Source organism: Trachemys scripta, chromosome 2 (assembly GCF_013100865.1).
Source record: "Trachemys scripta elegans isolate TJP31775 chromosome 2, CAS_Tse_1.0, whole genome shotgun sequence".
NCBI classification, from domain to species: domain Eukaryota; kingdom Metazoa; phylum Chordata; order Testudines; family Emydidae; genus Trachemys; species Trachemys scripta.
Window position 1 is genome coordinate 216,730,670 of NC_048299.1, and position 19,470 is coordinate 216,750,139.

The 19,470-nt window shown below is 44.8% G+C and overlaps 1 protein-coding gene across 1 annotated transcript; it reads right to left on the bottom strand.

Moving 5' to 3' along the window:
• Positions 1 to 11,291: 11,291 nt before the first annotated feature.
• Positions 11,292 to 12,599, bottom strand: LOC117871818 (uncharacterized protein F54H12.2-like). The gene is made up of 2 exons (XM_034759574.1): positions 12,115 to 12,599; positions 11,292 to 11,955 (listed from the first exon to the last, which is right to left on the bottom strand). The coding sequence occupies exons 1-2, from the start codon at positions 12,597 to 12,599 to the stop codon at positions 11,292 to 11,294; spliced, it is 1,149 nt and encodes a 382-aa protein (XP_034615465.1).
• Positions 12,600 to 19,470: the final 6,871 nt, after the last annotated feature.

Sequence of the window (19,470 nt, forward strand, 5' to 3'; positions counted from 1 at the left end):
ATTTATTCTGAAAAACAGGGATAGGCATTATTATAGTGCGTCCCACAATGCTGTGTACATGAGGAATAAAACAGAAATTTAGAGTAGCGACATTACAAGTGAAGCCTCCATATATACATTTCTTGTAGCTATTACAAGTATAGCCCACTCATATTATAGGTTACCCTTATTGCTGGTTGTCATCATTTGGTAAGCTTCACCAGGCAGGAGACAGAGAAGCTAGCCACTGCTATCTGATGGTACAGGTCTGAACCATCATGGCCACACACTGGCGTTGTGATGTCAAAAACAAACCTGGCACAAGAAGCTATGTGAAGAGGTATTCAGGTGTTTGTTACTGCATAACACACCAGTAGTTGATGTCAATCCAGTTATTTTGTGTGGATGCTGTCTTCCAGATAACCTGCTGAATGGACAGTAACCATTTGTCAAGGATCCAATATCAGTAGTGATACCATAAAATTTTTTGCCTGGAACCAGACACTGAGCAAGACTCTTTTGAATAAAATGTGCCTCGATTAGGATGAATGGTACTAAAAGGAGATCTGTCCACACAATTTAACACATTGCCAATTTCCCACAGTTTTTGTTGTGCACTGAGGACAACATTTAGCTGATTGTTTATCGCTAATAAGGTCAAGCAATTTTCCTTTTTGAGTGTTCCCTAATGAGTTGGTTATGGTAGTTAACATGTTACTCCCATAAGTGGTACAAATAATTGCTTTACCTTCCTTATTTTCCTTTACCTTTTTATTTGTTGCAATTAATTTATTAAGTTTTGCTTGTGTTTGATTAAACAGCTTAGCGATGGTAGTAGTATAAGGGCCCTACCATCAATCAAACCCTAACCCCGCCCCTTGACCCCTTGGCCCCTCCCATCTGTCACCGGAAGTCCCATCGCATGGGGGTATTACTTCCAGGGTCGAGGTGCCACCTGGCCGGAAGCTAGGTGTTTCATGTGACCCCTCTAAGAACTCCCCCCACCACCCTCTAGCAATCAGGAGGGGTTTCGTCCCGATAGGACCGCCCCGAGAGGAGATTTTGACCAATTAGGGTGACTTTTGGGTTGGGGTGACCCCTCCGAAAGGGAGTTGTGACCCCGCTAAGAACGCCCCAAGGCCCTCCGCCAATCAGAGTGCAGCACCGTTACCCCATAAGTCCCAGCGCCAGACAGAGGAGGTGGCCATCTCTTACCAAGGACACATGTTTTCGAAAGCACGGAAAGGCTGCTGAGAGGAAACATGGACTCCTTTACCACTCCCGTGAGAACTTCGGACTTTGTTTTACCCCCGAGGGTCTTTGACCGTCCGCGGAGAAAGCGCTACATCAGCGACAGTTCCGAGGAGGAAGGAGCGACCGAGGGGAGCCCTTTGGCCCAGCCGTTGATGGATACGCCGGAACCCGACCCCGAAACCCTCGTGAGGCAGACCGGTGAGCGTGACGGCTTCTCTTTGTCCACCCCCTTAGAGGTGGAAGGCAATTGCGGCTCGGGGGAGTCACCGGCGGACAAAGCAAACGGAAAAGACGGCGCTCAGGTAAATGAATGCTTAAGAAGCGGCGGTCGAGGAGGGGTGGGTAATGGGTTAGGAACCGGGGTTGCGTAAATTAAAAAACAAGCAGCGGGGGTGCTTACACGTTTTCTTTTTTGAAATTTTTTAACAGCTCGACGATGCCTTTCTAGAGGACCCGGACAGCGATGCATCAAGCAGCGAAGATGAACTGGGCCCACCATGTTTTTGCTCAACGCCAATACGAGTTGTTGAAGAGGACTCTGAGGATGATGGCTATGAGGAGTTTAGGAGGCGGCTTGGCATAGAACTAACTGAGCCAGTACCACATCGTGAGCGTAAAAAAAGTCATGAGGACTATTGTACGCGTTGCTGTTTATGCTATCCTTAAACACTGCCTTAGGGAAAAGCTTTTTGAAGATTGTGAGGGCTGTGTCATAGATGCGCCAGGCCAAAGGCACCATGATTGTGTGACTTGGACTTCAGTGGATATAAACTGCAAGCTCCGGGGCCTGTGTGCTGAGCTGTGTTTGGAAAGCTTATTAAACACTGTTGTTGCCATAGGCTATGGTATGCAATGTTTGTGCCTAACCCAAGAACATTTAGCGCAAGGGGTGACCTTGATAAATGCTGTGCAATTTAGTGCAGACCCTGACCGTGTTCTAAGGAAAATGACCAAACCGGAAGATGCCTGCTTAGAGCGTTATATTGACCATCTAGTTCGCACAAAGAGTTACAAAACCCTGCTTAAGAAAAAAACTCTTTGTAAGAAATCTAAAAGGATTAAGTTAGAGAATGGTGAGGGGACAAACATGAGATATAAAACTTGGTAGCTGTAATTTTTTTTTAAAGGGGGGGGCTTGTGACTATTTGTGTTTTGTTAGAAGGCCTTTAAGTGCGCTAAAAAGTTTTAATAAAGCATTTTGTTTTTGTTTTTAAGAAGCTGTATGTTTTTTAAATAAAAAAAAAATAAATTGTTTGAGAATTAGCTCTTGTGTGTTTTTTGTGTGTGTGTGTGTGGCAAAAAGCTGAAATGTATGTTGTGGGGAAAAATCCTAAAAATGTGCTTACAATAAAACAACCAAGGCTAGTTCAGACATGTCTGAGTACAATAGAGTTAATATGGAGATATACTTATCTCATAGAACAGCCTTTACTAGCAGGGCCAAATATTGATTTGGCCCCAGAGCCCTAAGTGGCCCTCTTAAGGCTTGAACTCACAACCCTGGGCTTAGCAGGCCAATGCTTAAACCACTGAGCTATCCTTAGTCTGTTAAACTGAATGGGTTTTAACCATACACACATACACCCACTCACCCACCCAGACAAACTGGTTTCACTATCCCAGATTACAAAAATGCTATGAGAATGCTATGGGAGGGGTCATTAAATTAACCTGTTAGCCCATTGTTAAGCAAAAATTCAACATAGTTTGCTAAGAGGGTATAAAAACCTCAGGTATGCAGCAGTTTGTCCTTTTTCAACTTGGATAGCTGCTGGACTGCAAAAAGAGGTAAGACTTGCTGTCTTTAACTCTAAAACTATATATTATATAAGGCCACTTTTTGCCCATGCTGTTTTAGTAAATAATGGTGCCTATGTTTATTGCAGTGTGATCTGTTAGCATGGAACCAGTAACTTTAAACTGCATTTTACCACCAGGCCAAGGTAAAAAACAAAAAAACAAAACATTTTAACTATAGTTGTGCTTAATACTGTTAAATTAACAAAAGTATTACACAGGCTGCATAGGGATTTGGTGGTAATACTAACATTTTTGCTTGTTTTTGAACCTGAAGGCTTAAGCACACATGAGGGGGAACAGAACAACCATGTGCCTGCAACACTTTATCCCATAGTGAAAGGTAACTTTTTTTTTTTTTTTTTTACTGTGTATAATGTGGTGGGTTTAAGGCACTGTGGGGGTGAATGCTACTAACTAAACCAAAGGCACATGGCTGGGGTTAGAACAAACCATGTGGCTTTTAAACTAACAAGGGTTTTTTTTGCAAAATGGATTTTAAAAGCCGTTTTGGTTTTTATTTTGCAAAATGAGATGTATTTAAAAAACCTGTTTGTACAGCCTGAAATGGATTATTTTGTTGTAAAGCTATGACTTTTTAAATAGAAAAACACCCTAATGAAGTAAGTGTAATGTATGTTTACAAGACGGTTTTATGTGTTTTATAATAATGTTGTTGTTTGCTCCACAGTACAGTCAAAACATGAGAGATCCTTAGACCAGAGGGAAAACAAGCTGAAAAGAAAAAGGAAAGAGACCACTGAAAAGGAAAATTCACCAGCATCAGTGACGGATGGATGGATGAAGCCCTGTAAATATATTTTGCTTATTGGTTTTGGCTGTTTTATGAGGTTTTGTATTTTAAGTAAATACATAGGTGTGGGTGAGAGGTGCTAAAGTTCAGTTTTTGTAAAATGTTGTTTTTCCCCTGTCATAGGCCTGGGCAACTTTTCTGACAATGCTGTAGTCAGAGATACAAGGACATCTCCTCCAGAACTGACAACGAACCAGGAATCTGCTTTGAGACCTTTAACAACGCAAAACAGCGCAAGAGCGCAGCTGAAACATCCGGGCGGTCCAAACCTCATATACGTCAAACCCAAGGACAAAACAAAAGACTCTGGTAAAAAAACAACCACGCCACCACAACTCCAGTTCCTCAGTGGCCACCACCACACCAAGCCCTGAGGAAACTGAGCGAAAACACACACATTCACAAACCCAGAGCACGCACTCTAGGGGTTCTGAATGTGCGCAAACCCGGAGCATGTGCTCTAGGGGCTGCATTTAAAAAACCATGGACTAAAAGCTTCTGCGATGCTGAGGTATTGCAATCACACAACCAGCACTCCAGTTCCTCAGCGGTCACCACCACACCAAGCCCTGAGGAAACTGAGCAAAAATGCCCACATTCACAAACCCGGAGCATGCGCTCTAGGGGTTGTGAATAAAAAACCAAGAACTGACAAACCATTCTCCCAAAACCATAAGCTTGCCCCATATTTTAGTAGTTGGGAAGGGCTTGAGGCTTTCCTCAAAAAAGTGGTGGAGGATATATCCTCGGGTAGGCTAAAAGAACGGGATTCTAGAAAGAAATGGGAAAAATATGATGCTTGGTTCAGAGCCATGCTGAAAAACATAAGGGATGGAAAGGATGGCTCTGAGCAGGCATGACTAGTCGTAAAAAGGGGCCTGGGTAAAAGGGACACCCTCCAGGGTACACATCAGTTTATGTGTAAACAAAAGGGGGGACAGCGTTTGGGGGATAAACAGATGGCTGCCAAAAAGTTTCAGGCCCGGGTTGTTGTAAAAATTTTAAAAAGGGCTAAAGAGGTAATGAGGGGGAAAAAAACAAAAACAAAGATGCCCCCTACTGGTGGCTCTCAAACTGGCTTGTCTGAAAATGGGGAGGTGGAATTAGACTCTGGTTTAGCAAATTCCCCAGAGGGCTCTCTAGATGGGTCCCGTTCTACTCCCAATGACCCTCATGGAGGCGCCTCAGAGTCTGACTCTCAAATAGCATCTGATGTAGAAGATGCCTCTAATGATCCCGTAGAGAAACCCCCAAGTAACCCCGAAAATGCCGAGGTGTATATGGAGAGAGTAAGAAGTTGGCAACGTGAAGTATCCAGATTTGGGGGGTCGGTGTATTGTGAGGAATTTCGTTTTGTTAATCTTGAGCAAATAAATTCAGCTCAGCAGGTTGTTGAAGCCATACACCGGGGAATACAGTTAGTGCTCGATGACATTAATGGTAGGGTAGGCTCTGATGATTATGTTCAGTTACGTTTAGAGAGCCGTAATTTAACTAATTCTTTGTTTTCGGTCAAAAGAACTAGGAATGAGCTGTCTGCTGAGGATTTTTTAAATCAGACCTCAAAACTGCTACAGAGCAATAGAGAGTTGCATCTCGATGGAACATTGCGCCTTGTTGTGACAGTTGTAAAAAAACAGGGGTGGGGGCGCTCGTAGAGTTTTAAATACTATCCTTAATAGTCAAATTTTTTATAAAAAGAGACAGTGTTTAGTAGACCTGACTTACACCGGTACCAATTTGTGTTTTGCGGGTGGGCTCTTGGCCGTCATGTCCGATCGTAAACCTACGGACGCGGAATTGTTAGCGGAGGCAAGAAAGTTACATGAGAAACTGGGGTGGTCAGATCAAAAAAAGGTTATGCTCAGCGACGTGGCAAAGTTGAACAGCATTTAGGAGTTAACATACAGGTGGTGTTGTATACGGCGAAAGGCGGCTGGGGGTTTTTTAAAACGGGGGGCACAGTGTACCCCAAGACTTACTTTATCCTGTTGCACGATGAGCATTACTATGGGGTTTTGGATGTAAAAAAGTTGTTCGGAGCGAAAAATTATTGTGAGTTTTGCCACATGGTGTACAGTCACGACCACTCTTGCAGGTATTATTGCCACCTCTGCTTGAGCGTAACGTGCTCAGACAGCGTGGGCGAGCAGCAGCGGTGTCCTACAGTCCTTTTCAGCTTGTAGACTGTATTGTCAGTCCAAAGAGTGTTTAGACAGACATATCGACTGTGCATCAAAAAACCAAGTTGAATGCCTGTCTAAAACTTTGTGTGAGAAGTGTCAGTCTTACGTGGACAAGCGGCATAGGTGTAAAGGGAGACGTTGTAAGCCGTGTCAGGAGTTGATCGTTGGTGATGTAGACGGCCACCTCTGTTTTATGGACAGCCTTAGAAAGCCTGAATCTTCAGAAAAGTATATTTTTTTTTATGATTTTGAATGCACGCAGGAGACCGGGGTGCACACTCCCAATTACATTTTTGCTATGTCCCTAAAGCCAGAAAAATCCTGGGAATTTAAGGGCGATAAGTGTCTTTATGTGTTTGTGAAGACCTTTATTGGCAAAGCGTTTCGGGACTACACATTCCTAGCACACAATTCTAAAGGTTATGATGCATACTTTATTGTTAAACAGTTACTTAAGGAAAAGATGGGCCTAGAACTAATCACTCAGGGTAGTAAACTAATGTGTGTGGAAGTTAAGGCCCTGGGCATTCGTTTTATAGACTCTTTAAACTTCTTGCCCATGAAACTTAGCAAGCTACCGCAGGCGATGGGGTTTGAAGGGTGCAAAGGGTATTTTCCACACTTTTTTAACACGTTAAAAAATCAAAATTACGTGGGGCCTATGCCCGGTATGGAGCACTATGGTGTAGAAAGCATGATGCCCAGAGAAAAAGCAGAGTTTTCTCGACTGGTATCGGGACCACAGCTCTGAGGTGTTTGACTTACAAAAAGAGCTCGCGTATTACTGTCAGCAGGATGTAAAAATTTTGAGACAGGCCTGTATCCTATACAGAAAAGAGATTATGAAAATGACGGAGAAGGGAGATGTAGTAGAGAAAGAACCTGGTAAATTCACCGAGATAAAACTGTGTATAGATCCATTCCGGTACATAACACTGGCATCTGTCTGCATGGCTATGTACAGGTTTATGTTTTTGGAGCCTAACACGGTAGCTCTTCTTCCTCCAGACAACTATCACAGGCAGAAAAAGAGATATTCGACCCCATCTATTCAGTGGCTGTTGTATATCTCTCACAAAGAAAATATACAAATACGGCACGCTTTACAGGGTGGGGAACTACAGGTAGGCCCCTACTTTTTAGACGGTTATGCCAATGTTGATGGGGTACGCACAGCCTTTGAGTTTAATGGTTGTTTTTTCCATGGCTGTGTCACCTGTTATTGTGAAAAAGCACAAAATCCTATGACGGGGACATCTTTTGGGTTTCTTTATTACAAGACGCAGCTCAAGACCGACTATCTGAAACGCCTTGGTTTTGTAGTGAGGACTCTTTGGGAGCACGAGTGGGAGGTGATGAAAGAAACAGACAGGGAGCTTGCAGACTTTTTAAACCGAGCCCGGTTACCCCAGTCTCTCGTGCCTAGGGATGCTCTTTTTGGGGGGAGGACAAACGCTATCCACCTATATTACAAGCCTAACCCCGGGGAAAAAATTCACTATTATGATTTTACCAGCCTGTACCCTTTCGTAAACAAAACCAAAGAATACCCTATTGGACACCCCGATATAGTCTATGACAAATTTGGGCCCCTTGCAAATTATTTTGGAATTGCAAAAGTTAAAGTGTACCCCCCACGAGGCCTCTTTTTCCCATTGTTACCCGTCAGAGTGGGTGGCAAGCTTATGTTCCCGCTATGCTGAACCTGTGCGGAAACCGAGCAGCGGGAGACATGCACCCATACTGACGAGGAGCGGGCCATCCTGGGGACTTGGTGCACGGTGGAATTGAACGTGGCCAGAGCAAAGGAGTACACGGTGGCTAAGATCTATGAAATCTGGCATTTTAATGAAAAATCTGATAAACTCTTTTCAGAGTACATAAAATTACACCTCCGTCAGAAACAAGAGGCTTCAGGGTATCCCAGTTGGTGCACAGACGAGGAAAAACAAAATAAGTACGTTAGCGATTTCTACCAGAAAGAAGGCATGCGTTTACGCCAACACGAGATCAGATCAAACCCTGCTAAACGCCAAATCGCTAAACTGTTTTTAAATTCTCTGTGGGGTAAATTCGGCCAAAGATCCAACCTACCCAACACCAGCATCGTGAGAGATCCTGACGAACTTTTGCAGTACTTGTTCTCCCCCAATTATGAGGTTTCATCCTGCGAGTTTATCGATGATGAAACAGCGTGCGTGTCATGGAAGCACGCAAAAGAACGGTACTCTGTCTCTGGCAATACCAATGTTTTCATAGCCTGTTTCACCACTGCTTATGCCCGCTTAGAATTATACAGTCTCCTAGATGGTTTGCAAGAGCGGTGCCTGTACCACGACACTGACTCGGTGATCTTTGTGAAAAGGGAGGGTGACTGGAATCCCCCTCTGGGGGATTATTTAGGGGACCTTACGAGCAAAATTCCGCCAGATCAACACATCACCGAGTTTGTGTCGGCAAGCCCAAAAACCTATGGGTATAAGCTATCGGGTGGAAAGGCCTGTATGAAAGTCAAAGGTATTACCCTAAACATAGCAAACTGCGAAAAAATCAACTTCGACAGTTTGAAAGACCTAGTCTTGGACTATTGCATGGGTCTGCAAGAAAACACCTCAAAAAAGATAGAGGTGCAGCAGCTCTCTATCGTAAGAAACAAAAACCAGTGGCAAATAGAAACAAAAACCCTTAAAAAGACACACAAAGTGGTTTACAACAAAAGGGTCCTAGGAGAAGGTTTTAAAACCCTGCCCTACGGCTTTTGAGGAAAAAAATGGATACGAGGTGGAAACACCCCTTTTCTGCAATTCTCGCGGGGCCTAGCAACTGCGGGAAAAGTTACTTTATAAAAAATGTGTTGGATAATGCCAAACACACACTCTCTGTTATGCCTGAGAATATCGTGTGGTGTTACAGTTGTTGGCAACCTCTGTATAAAGAACTGCTTTGTAAATATCCCTTTATCAATTTTGTGGAGGGCCTGCCTGAGGCTTTTGACGATGAAAGTTTGTTTCCTACTAATAAAGTAAATATGATTATCATAGACGATCTGATGAACTCGGCTTGTGAAAGTGATGAAATCGAGAGAGCTTTTACCAAGTACGTGCATCACAGAAACCTGAGCATTATGTATATAGTTCAAAACTTATTTTGTCAGGGGAAAAAAAGTCGCACGATTAACCTAAACACAAAGTACATGGTTCTGTTCAAAAACCCAAGGGCTAAATTACAAATCGCTACGCTCGCTCGGCAAATGTACCCCGGCAAAGCTCAATTCTTTCTAGAAGCTTTTGAGGATGCTACCAAAAAACCTTACGGCTACCTGGTGGCGGATTTAAATGCTTCCACACCAGAAGCTTATAGACTAAGAACTGGTCTTTTCCCTCTAGACTGGCCGGCGGTTTATACTTTGAAAAGAACAGCCAGGTATAAAAAGAGAGAACTTTATCGGCAGGCCCCTTTTTAACAGCCGGGGCTGCTACCGAAAACATGTCTAGCTGCTTAAAAAGAAACCTGGGCCTTTTAAAATTACTTAGCAAATCGTCCCCACAGCAAAGGAGGGCTATACTGTGTTCAGCCTCTAGTAGCGGCCATCTTAGAAATAGCGCTCAATACCTTAAAAGGAAATGTTCCTTTAACACAGAATCAAGTGCGTGTACTGAAAAAGAAACGCACGCTTATAAAAACTTTGTGTAATAAAAGGGTTTCACTTAAAAGAAAAAAGCATCTGGTAAAGCAGTCTGGGGGGTTTATCGGACCTCTGTTAAGTTTTGCTATCCCTCTGATAACGGGGCTTTTAACTAATCAATAATGGAGTATGCAGAAAAAATGTTCCTGGTGCCCAGCCACCAGTTGGAGCAATTAAAGGCTCCCCCTCCGGCAGAGGAAAATATCAGAACAACCGCAACTCGCTTACTGGATGCTGAAATGAAGTCTGTTCTTCAAAGAACTGACTTGGCTGAATATGAAAAGGCTAAACTTTACAGCGCCGTGCTTCAAAGGTACCTAATGTACGTGAAACAGAGCGAAGCGGATAAAGGGAAAATAAGTCTGTTTCTACCGGAACAGGAACAAAGTGTAACTGCCAAACCCCCAGAAACACCAAAGAACTCAGACTTTGTTGCTCAGGAGGTGTTGGATAACATCAATAAGCGTTATAAGAAAAATGCAATAGTATTGCTAAATAAGCTGGGTCAGGATAAAAATCTCTCTTCGTGGAACGATAAAGGGGCTTTTTTGTACAAAGGCTCTGTGGTTAATGGTTCTAACATGCTCGACTTAGTCAGGGCCGTCACCCAGACTCGCTCTGTTCCTAGCAGGCATGTACCTAAAGGATGGGATGTGTTTATGAACGCCATGGCAGAACTGAATGTGCCATCTTCCGTCATGGGCAATGCGGCCAACAGAAATCTTTTGGAACGCCTCAAGGCCTCGACTGCTGACACCGGGGTGGATCGAGAAACCGTGACCACTTTTTTGCCGTCTAAAAAACTAAAATTGGCTAAAAGAGCCGAATGGCTCAGTGTGTAACATTTTTCACATTCTAATTTAAAAAACTGGTAATGTTTTGCTTTAAATAAAACATTTCTATAATTTAAAAAAATCTGTGTACATTTTTCCTCAATTGGTTTTCAAAAAAAAAAAAAAAAAAAACCAAAAAAACACACCAAACATTATTTGTCTTTAAACCCCTCACCTGGGGTGCTTTATTGGGTAACATGGCTATGAAAATCATTGCAAGATACACATGTCTGGGCTTGTTGAAACATGTTTTGAGCAAGGCTAGGCATGCCCAAGAATTTAAATTTACTTTACAAAATTCATCACCATCCGGTCGTTTTGCACTAAGTCGTTAGAATACAAATTTAAAATCCGATCAAAAGATAAACCCTTGCTACATTGATGTAAGAAAAACACGCAGTGATAGCTGCAGGCGACGGAGCGGGGGTCTTGTAATTGTCTATTGTGAAACACGATGTCTTTGGCATTTTTGTTTAAAAATTTCATAATGCTTTTAGGAAACAACACACTGTTCGGGGGGTGCCCATATTAGTCAAAAAACTCTCCACGGTTACGCTCCGCCAGATACAAGGCAAGCCAGTGTCCACCCGGTTGGTTGTGTGGATGCGTGTTCACCACCAAGCCTAGGGGTCTCTGAAACAGCTTGCGTTCTGGGAGCCAATCGCAAGGGAACACATCTAAGAAATTCTTTTTCGTGTAAGGGTCCGTTGATAAGACACGTGAGAGCTGCACGGTGTCCATGTTCACATATAGTCAAACAGAACGTTTCTCCTTTGATTTATTTCTATGACATTGTCAAAAACCCCATACACAATCATATTAACGGTAACCGTTAACGCCCTCCCAAAACGTATTTCTGCTCTCAGGTTCCCGGTTTTAATCAGGGAATAGTGATCAGCGCATTCCTGGTCGGGAGACAGGTCAAAGGCAAACAAGGTGTAACCCTGTGCAAACTCCTCACGGTCAATTAACAGAGAACGATCTTTCATGTGTTTACCAGCTGTCTGTACCAAATTCATGTATTCTCTCACGCAGCGTCCTGCCTCGAAGTCTGGTTGCAGAGGCTTGGTCGGTATCTGTTCACCATCCACATACAAGGCCACAAAATTAATATCGTAATGTTTAAAATGAAAGGGATTTTTAGTGTAACTTCCGCTAAAGGCATCGTTATCCACAAACCCTAGGACAAGCATTTTGGGTAACTGTCCCAAGAACAGGTTCTCCTGGTTACTGACCCTGCTGCCCGCGGGAATGCTAAACACTTTCATTCCCACGCGGTCCACAGGGTATTTAGCATTAGCGGTAAGCAGGGCCTCCGCGTGCCCCAGACGAACTCCCGGGGCCACCCGTACTTTCTTCACAAAAAGGGACGCTGATACAATGCGCAGTTTAAAGCCTTCAGCCGCACTGCCCATTAAACAGAAAGCGTCTTTACTGCGCGTCAGTTTAATTTTCACATCCACTCCGTTTAACAAAAGTTTTTCTTGAAAAAACAGGTCGCTATGTAAATGGCCCAGCAGCTCTACCGTTCTGCTCCTGGCCGTCAGCTTTGCACGCCTCACAAACCCTAGATTCCCTCCATCCAACTCTGTTTCTTCATGTTGTCCAGCAGTGTTTTTGTAAAACAGGCCGGCGGAAAATTGCGTGGCGAGGGTGTCGTCGCTGTAATTGAGCACCGATTCTATAAAGGCCCTGTAAGGGTAGCAGTTGTTGCTTTGGCTTATGAGGCGGTCTCCCAGCGTAACATCCAACTGACTGAAAATAGAGGCCACGGGGTTATTCACCAAACCCACTTCTGCGTCCGCGGCGAGTTCAGTTCCGTCTCCTTTTACAATCTTGCAACACAGGTACAGCAGCGTATTGTTTAAATCCATATAATCTATGCCATTCCCTGCTATAAAAAAGTCAATGGGGGCAGACTCCGTAATGGCCGATAAAGGCGGAACCTCGATGTAGATGCTTTTCTCGATGCTGGCCTGCGTAGGGGCTATTTGAAACAGGTCTAGTTCGGATTTGGTGCACTCTTCAGACCCGCAGTGAACAAAAGCCATGTTGATTAAAATATGTCTCTTTTACCAGGCAAAGCGTGTTTCCTCTTTCGCCCAGGCTTCCTCTTGGACTTTCGCTTATGGCCGGCCCTGCGTGTCAAAGCTCTTCTTTTAAAGGGTTTCGGGGGACCTGTGCGTCGCGGGTATGACGTATTTCTCTTTCTCTTCCTCCTTTTAATGTACATTAGCCCCGATCCTTCCTGTGAAGCTGTATTCCCCACCTTCTCCAGAACAGCACGGGAGACATGCCCTACCACATCTTTAGCTATGTTTTGAGCGGCAGTTTTTATGTGGGGTTTAATAATCTCTAGCCCCCTCCTCAAAAGCGGTACGGCTTTTCGAAAGAGGCTACGAAATATTCCACCCACACCTGCCCCGTACATCACGGGGGCCCCATGATATCCAGGAAGGGCGTATCCAGCCTGGGCTTTGTAATAGTTTCTGTAGATAGTGGGGTCGCCATAATTTTTTGGGATCGCCATAATAGGGTTTTGCTTTTTTTTTTTTTTTTTTTTTTTTTTTTTAGAAACCTCGCTCTCTCCGCGGCCGCAGATGCAGCTTGACAATCACCTTGCCGAAGCGAAATGAGACATCTCTGTTCTGGTCTGTCTTTATTTCAATGGTGATGGTGTCGATGTGGTGTTTACTGACAGGGACGTAATGAGGTTTGTCGTAGGTAATGGTAACAAACTCATTGTTCCTTCCTTGGACAGGGACGCAGCGTAACAGGGGAACAGAAAAGTCCCCCACAAACTGGTGTTCTACGATAGCCGTGTATACATACAAGGAGTTAAAACCGCCTGTAATGTCTGCCGAAAAGGGGAATTTTTGAACGTTGCGTTTGTGGCCCAAACCCAGAATGTTAGCTAGCTCCCCGCCAGTAGAAAACACGTACATAAAATCGGAAGATTTAAGTCTCACTTTTCTACTCACAGGGTCGTAGTTCATGACCACCTCAGGCGGTCCGGAATGCCGAGCCACGTTGCTGTTCATATGCTCCAGTAATTCGGGTATGGTCGAGTAATAACCCCGTCGTAGGATAAAATTCCACGTTGTAGCTCCAAAGGTGATTTCGAAAGGGGTGTCTTCGTTGATAGTATTCCAGCTGTGCGGGTATTGTATTTCCACTAACCCCAACTCCCAGGCACCCAGGAGATCCAAGGGCTTAATTAGCCGTATTGTAAAGTTCGAAATGGTGTTTTGGGGAAAAACTGCAGAGCTGGCATTGCTGGGCAAAGTAATGTAAAACCCGCCGTCACTCATTTCTCTCTCTGTCCTTGCAGAAGGAATCTTTTGTTTGTTTGTTCGTGTCTAGATGTCACAGAGTTGAGAAGCTTCCACCCAGCTGTTAAACTTATCAGGCCACCCCAACCATTTCACCAGTAGCTGCTTTTTTCTCCCTTTTCCTTTCTCTGCTAAAACTTTTTCAATCCTGTAAATCCTGTCTCGTTTGGGGTTTACTTTTTGTAATTCTTCAGGGTAAAAAGATCCAGTAACTGCCTCACCCTCGTAATCCTTTAAGCGGTATACAGGTCTCTGGCTCCGGGTTAAGGTTTTATCCACTATGAATATCTCATTGGTAAACGTCTGTTCATAACCTTTTTCAAAAGCGCCTTTGGTTTTAGATAGTCTCACGTGGTCACCTTTTCTAAAAGGGGCAACACCCGGTTTTATTTTAAAATTATCTCCGTAAACCATTTTCCATACCTTCAAAGAATTTGAAGGGTTAACATCAATGGGTCTGGTACGTATAGTTCTGTGAACGCTTTGGTTGTAACTCTTTATAAAGTCAGGTAAGACGTCAATGTAGCGAAAGGTGTTATGGGCTGTAAAATATATCTCCACATCCTAGTTTTTAAAGTTCTGTTAAATCGCTCCACAACCCCTGCTTTGACTTCATTATTGGTAACAAAATGGTGAACTCCATGCCGCTTTAACAATCCGCTTAAAGGTTTGTTTAAAAATTCTTTCCCCCGATCGGTTTGTAATTTTTGAGGCACGCGACCTTCACTGAAAATAGCTTTAAAGGCCTTGAATACCTCACCACTCGTCTTGTCTTTTAGGCCTAAGGCCCATGCATATTTGGATAAAATGTCTATCACTGTTAAGATGTACTTAAAACCGCTGTTGTGTTTGGAGAACCGGTGCATATCCACCAAATCTGCCTGCCACTGCGCATCCACCTCTGAAACAATGGTCTTGTTTCTTTTAAAACGTATTCGAGCCGGTTTGTGTAAAGTGTAAGCATCCTGGTCTGAAAGCCATGCTGTTACCTTTCTTCTGTTTAAAGTTTTACTATGCTTTCTGGCCGCTTGAAAAAGAGGGTTGACCCTGCCAAAGCTCCCAACTTCCCCGGGGGCGTAATATATTTTCTTTAACAGTGCCATCTGTGTAGACATGACTGTTACTGGTACCGTCTTTTACTACCACAAGTATAAAAGGGGACACATTCATATTGACACATTTAAATAAGTTTTATTAATCGCCTGGTTTAACACAACCTTTTACAGCCACCTGTAAAATGGATGCCATGACCCCCTACCATAAGGGCGTCTCAGATGGTTCATTCTTCCATTTTGTCCTTTTCGGCTTGAGATCTGTGTCTCCGACATGAGCAAAGGCAGCTAACGCACGATATGTTTACTCCCACAGGGCTTCCAATGTGTAAGTTCTTAAAGGCCTCTAAAAAGGCATCGTCGACCTGTTGAAAAATTTTCAGGAAAAAACCATGTAAGCACCCCTCACTGCTTGTTTTTTAATTTATGCAACCCAGGCTCCTAACCCATTCCCCAACCCTCCTCGACCACCGCTTCTTAAGCATTCATTTACCTGAGCGCCGTCTTTTCCGTTCGCGTTGTCCGCCGGTTCCTCCCCCGAGCCGCGATTGCCTTCCACCTCTAAGGGGGTGGACAAAGAGAGGCCGTCACGTTCATCGGGCTGTCTCACGAGGGTTTCGGGGTCGGGTTCCGCCGTATCCATCAACGGCTGCGTCAAAGGGTCCTCCTCAGAACTGTCGCTAATGTAGCGCTTTCTCCACACAAGGTCAAAGGTGGTTGGGGCTAAAACAAAGTCCGAAGTTCTCACGGGAGTGGTAAAGGAGTCCATGTTTCCTCTCAGCAGCCTTTCCGCGCTTTCGAAAACACGTGTCCTTGGTAAGAGATGGCCGCCTCCTCTGTCTGGCGCTGGGACTTATGGGGTAATGGTGCTGCACTCTGATTGGCGGAGGGCCTTGGGGCGTTCTTAGCGGGGTCACACAACTTCCTTTCAGAGGGGTCACCCCAACCCAAAAGTCACCCTAATTGGTCAAAATCTCCTCTCGGGGCGGTCCTTTCGGCACAAAACCCCTCCTAATTGGTAGAGGGCAGTGGGGGGAGTTCTTAGAGGGGTCACACGACCCACTTCCGGACGGGTCACCCCCGCCCCGGAAGTCCCCCTGATTGGTCAAAAGCTCCTCTCGGGGCGGTCCTATCGGGACGAAACCGCTCCTGATTGGTAGAGGGTAGTGGGGGGAGTTCTTAGAGGGGTCACATGACACACCTAGCTTCCGGCCAGGTGGCACCTCGACCCCGGAAGTAATACCCCCATGGGGTGGGACTTCCGGTGACAGATGGGAGGGGTCAAGGGGCGGGGTTAGGGTTTGATTGATTGTAGGGCCCTTATACTACTGATGGTATACATATTATACAAAATATACTATTGGTTTTTTAAGTAGCTAGCCCTCAATGCCATGAATTAGGAGTTTGGAGATGGTTTCCACTGCCTGGTGCTCAAAATAGTTAACATGGGGTTTTTTAAAATATATTTTTCATATAACCCCTTTTCTGAATAGACATTCCAGTTCCAAATAATTCTGAAAGGTAACCATCTAGACTTTGGAGTCTCCTATTTTGAAAGACACCAGCCTGGGGAATAGTTTTTTTGCCCAGCCATTGAGTCTTCTGCACATTCCTGATAAGATGCAATTATGTTAATTAACAAAGATGTATACAGTAATGATACAGTTGCTCTTTCACACCAACCAAATTCAGCTGTATTCCAATGAGAGATTTAAAATCACAGGTACATGCTTAATATAAAGTTAGTTAGACCTGGCCAGGCTAATGGTCTTTATGATGTCTCTAGAGACTTGATTATGCAATTGACTATAAGGTGCCACAAGTACTCCTGTTCTTTTTGCAGATACAGACTAACACGCCTGCTACTCTTAAACCTGTCCATATATGGTAGGCTGAAGTATAGACTGGTCTGTTATGTACAACACACTATCTTTTCTTCAGGGAGCCCAGGCCAAGAGTCCCCACTTCATCAAGGGGTGGGGATTTTGAGGGGGTGGGGGTGTTGCGGGGCAGTTGTCCCACTCCTAAGCAGCAAGCCTAGGCTGATTGTGGGGGGGAAAGCAGCCACAGCTGGGGCCAGGCCCCCAATCAGGCCACAGCTGGCCCTATAAGAGGGCTGAGGACCAGAGGCTGTGGAACTCTCTCTAGCTGTAGAGAGAGAAAGACCTGGCTGCCAGAGAGCTGAGGAGGGTACCTGAGTGGACCAGGGCTGGGGAAAGATTAGAGAAGCTGGGGAGCTCCAGCCTGGAGAACCTGCAGGCCTTGCTAAAGGCCAGGAAAAGTACTGGGGTTACAGAGGTATAGCCTGGGAATAGGCACAGGCAGCTGGTCCTACCCTCTTGCCGATGATGAGTGGTTTAGATTGCAGTGAGTGGGGCTAGATGATGATTGGCAATAGCCACTGAGGCAAGGTGGGGATAGAGGGTGGGGGGGTTCCCCTGGGTGGGGAGACCCAGAGTGTGAGGGCACTGCCGGGGGCAGCACCCCAAGGTTAAGGGGCACCAGGGTCTGGGAGGGACGGGGGGGGCGCCAGCGGCAGGTGAGATGCCAGACTGCAGCTGGTGCTCTGGGCTGGAAGAGCTAATTCCCAACCAGCAGGAGGCGCTGCACTGGTGAGTCTTTGCACTGCTACAAGGAGGTTTGGAATGTAAACCTTGTTTTTTCAGGCATGTTAAATCTCATCTACTGTATAATTTTGCTCAGACTAAAATTGGATAAATATTCAGCCTCAACCCTTTCCCTTGCTCTGTTGTAATGATCAGGGCCTAGAGGGCCTTCTCTGATTATGAGCTTAAGGTGTCAAAAGTGGGTAAAAGTTTATAATTGTCACAGTCACTTGCTATAGAACATTATTTAAGAAAAGAAGGAAAAAGGAGACTGAATTAAACAGAGAGGATCTACTGATAACACCCAAGGATGGTACTTAAAATCATGTCTGGTAAACAAGAGGAGTATGGGACTTGAAATCAATGGACCAAAACTGGTATTTCAGAAATTAGTCCTAACTGGTGGACAAAATAAAGAAAGGGTGGGCTGTTCTGCCCATCACCCCCTTTTGGGGTCCTTTTAGAGACTTTGTGAGGGAAAGGAAAAAATATTAGCGCTGCTGCTGCTCAGGGATTTTCATTGTGACACATGAACCTTAGCACACCAGTGGGGATGCCTAACCAGGGCTGTCCTTAGGCATACGTGGCTGCGCAATCAAAAATTTGGGGCACCTCTGGGTCTTAGTGTCCACCCTCCCGCCTCTTCCTATCCCTGTTCTGATCCTTCCTGCAGGCTTCCAGAGTTGGCTGCTGCAGCCTGGTGCCTCTTATTCCAGAGGGGATCTCGTAACTTAAAAGTGAAAGCCTTCCAGCCTGCCAGACCTATTAGCACAACACTGAAACTGTTAAAGAGTCATTCAAGTGGTAATGAAGCCATTTAACAGGCATTTGCCAACTCCCAGGAATATACTATCAGTTTCTGAATTTACTGACAAAAACAGTTGTGCTGCTCGTTGGGGCCCTGGGTGCCTGGGACTCGTGTAACGAACGCGTGCTGAGGACCTGTGGGGTGGGCCATCATTACGCACGGCTCATGAGACGCCTAATGGTCTCAGACACTATCCGTTGGTCCCGGGACATCTACATCGAGCACATCACCGGCCACCGCCAATACTGAGAGTGAGCCGGGGAGACCTTGTGCACCCACAGACCCCCCCCCTGCTGGACTCTATTCCCTGAACCCACCAAACCTAACTGAATCCCACCACGTGAGGGTCACCCCATCCCCATGGTTTACAGTGGTTTACAGACTGCAGTCTGCCCCAGGGTCACCCCATCCCACCACGTGAGGGTCACCCCAGCCCACTTACTTGTACCCATGACTGTCTCTACTTCCTGTATGGGTGATAGACCCTCACCGCTTATCGACTGTTTCCTGATCCTGCCCACCGGTTACCCACCCCTCATTGGGGACATTGCAGTCTGTATATACTATGTGTGCTGCCCAACCCCAAAACACCAACATACCGCTATACTCTGTATGTTACCCCCAATGACCAATAACTGATGCTTCAAATTTTCTGTATTGTTTATTTTTTAAATATTCTCTAATAAAATTTAAACCTGTAATATTTACTCAGAACATGTTAGTCTACTAGACTTAGTTTAAAATTTGCTTTACAATTTTTTTAATTAGTGTGTTGCTGAAGATGATAAAATGACATCTCTAAAAATCCTTGCACAGATTTTTAGAGGCACTATCTGAGTATTCATCTGCCACCTTAAATGCTTGGATCTTCAGACATAGTTTTTTGTTAAATAAATCCTTCAAAGGACCTCCTTTATCTAAAATGCACACTTTAATTTTAATTACTATACTACAAAAAACTTGCTTCCAGAGTCTTCCTGTCCATCCCTTTCTCCCTTCACCCTCCCCCTCTTCTCTCTCCTGCCCCTTCCCCCCCCCCCCCAGTTGAAGAGAGCCCTTAAAAGGGACTGAGTGTTTTTTTCAAATGTTATTTGCTTCATTTGGGTTCAAGGATTTGGCTTGAA

Bases quoted from the DNA above. Each gene is read 5' to 3' on its own strand.
- LOC117871818 (XM_034759574.1), bottom strand. From the start codon at position 12,599: ATGGCTTTTGTTCACTGCGGGTCTGAAGAGTGCACCAAATCCGAACTA. The intron at 11,956-12,114 runs GTTTGTGAGGCG...TTTAATGGGCAG, and splicing joins TTGGATGGAGGGAATCTAGG to TGCGGCTGAAGGCTTTAAAC.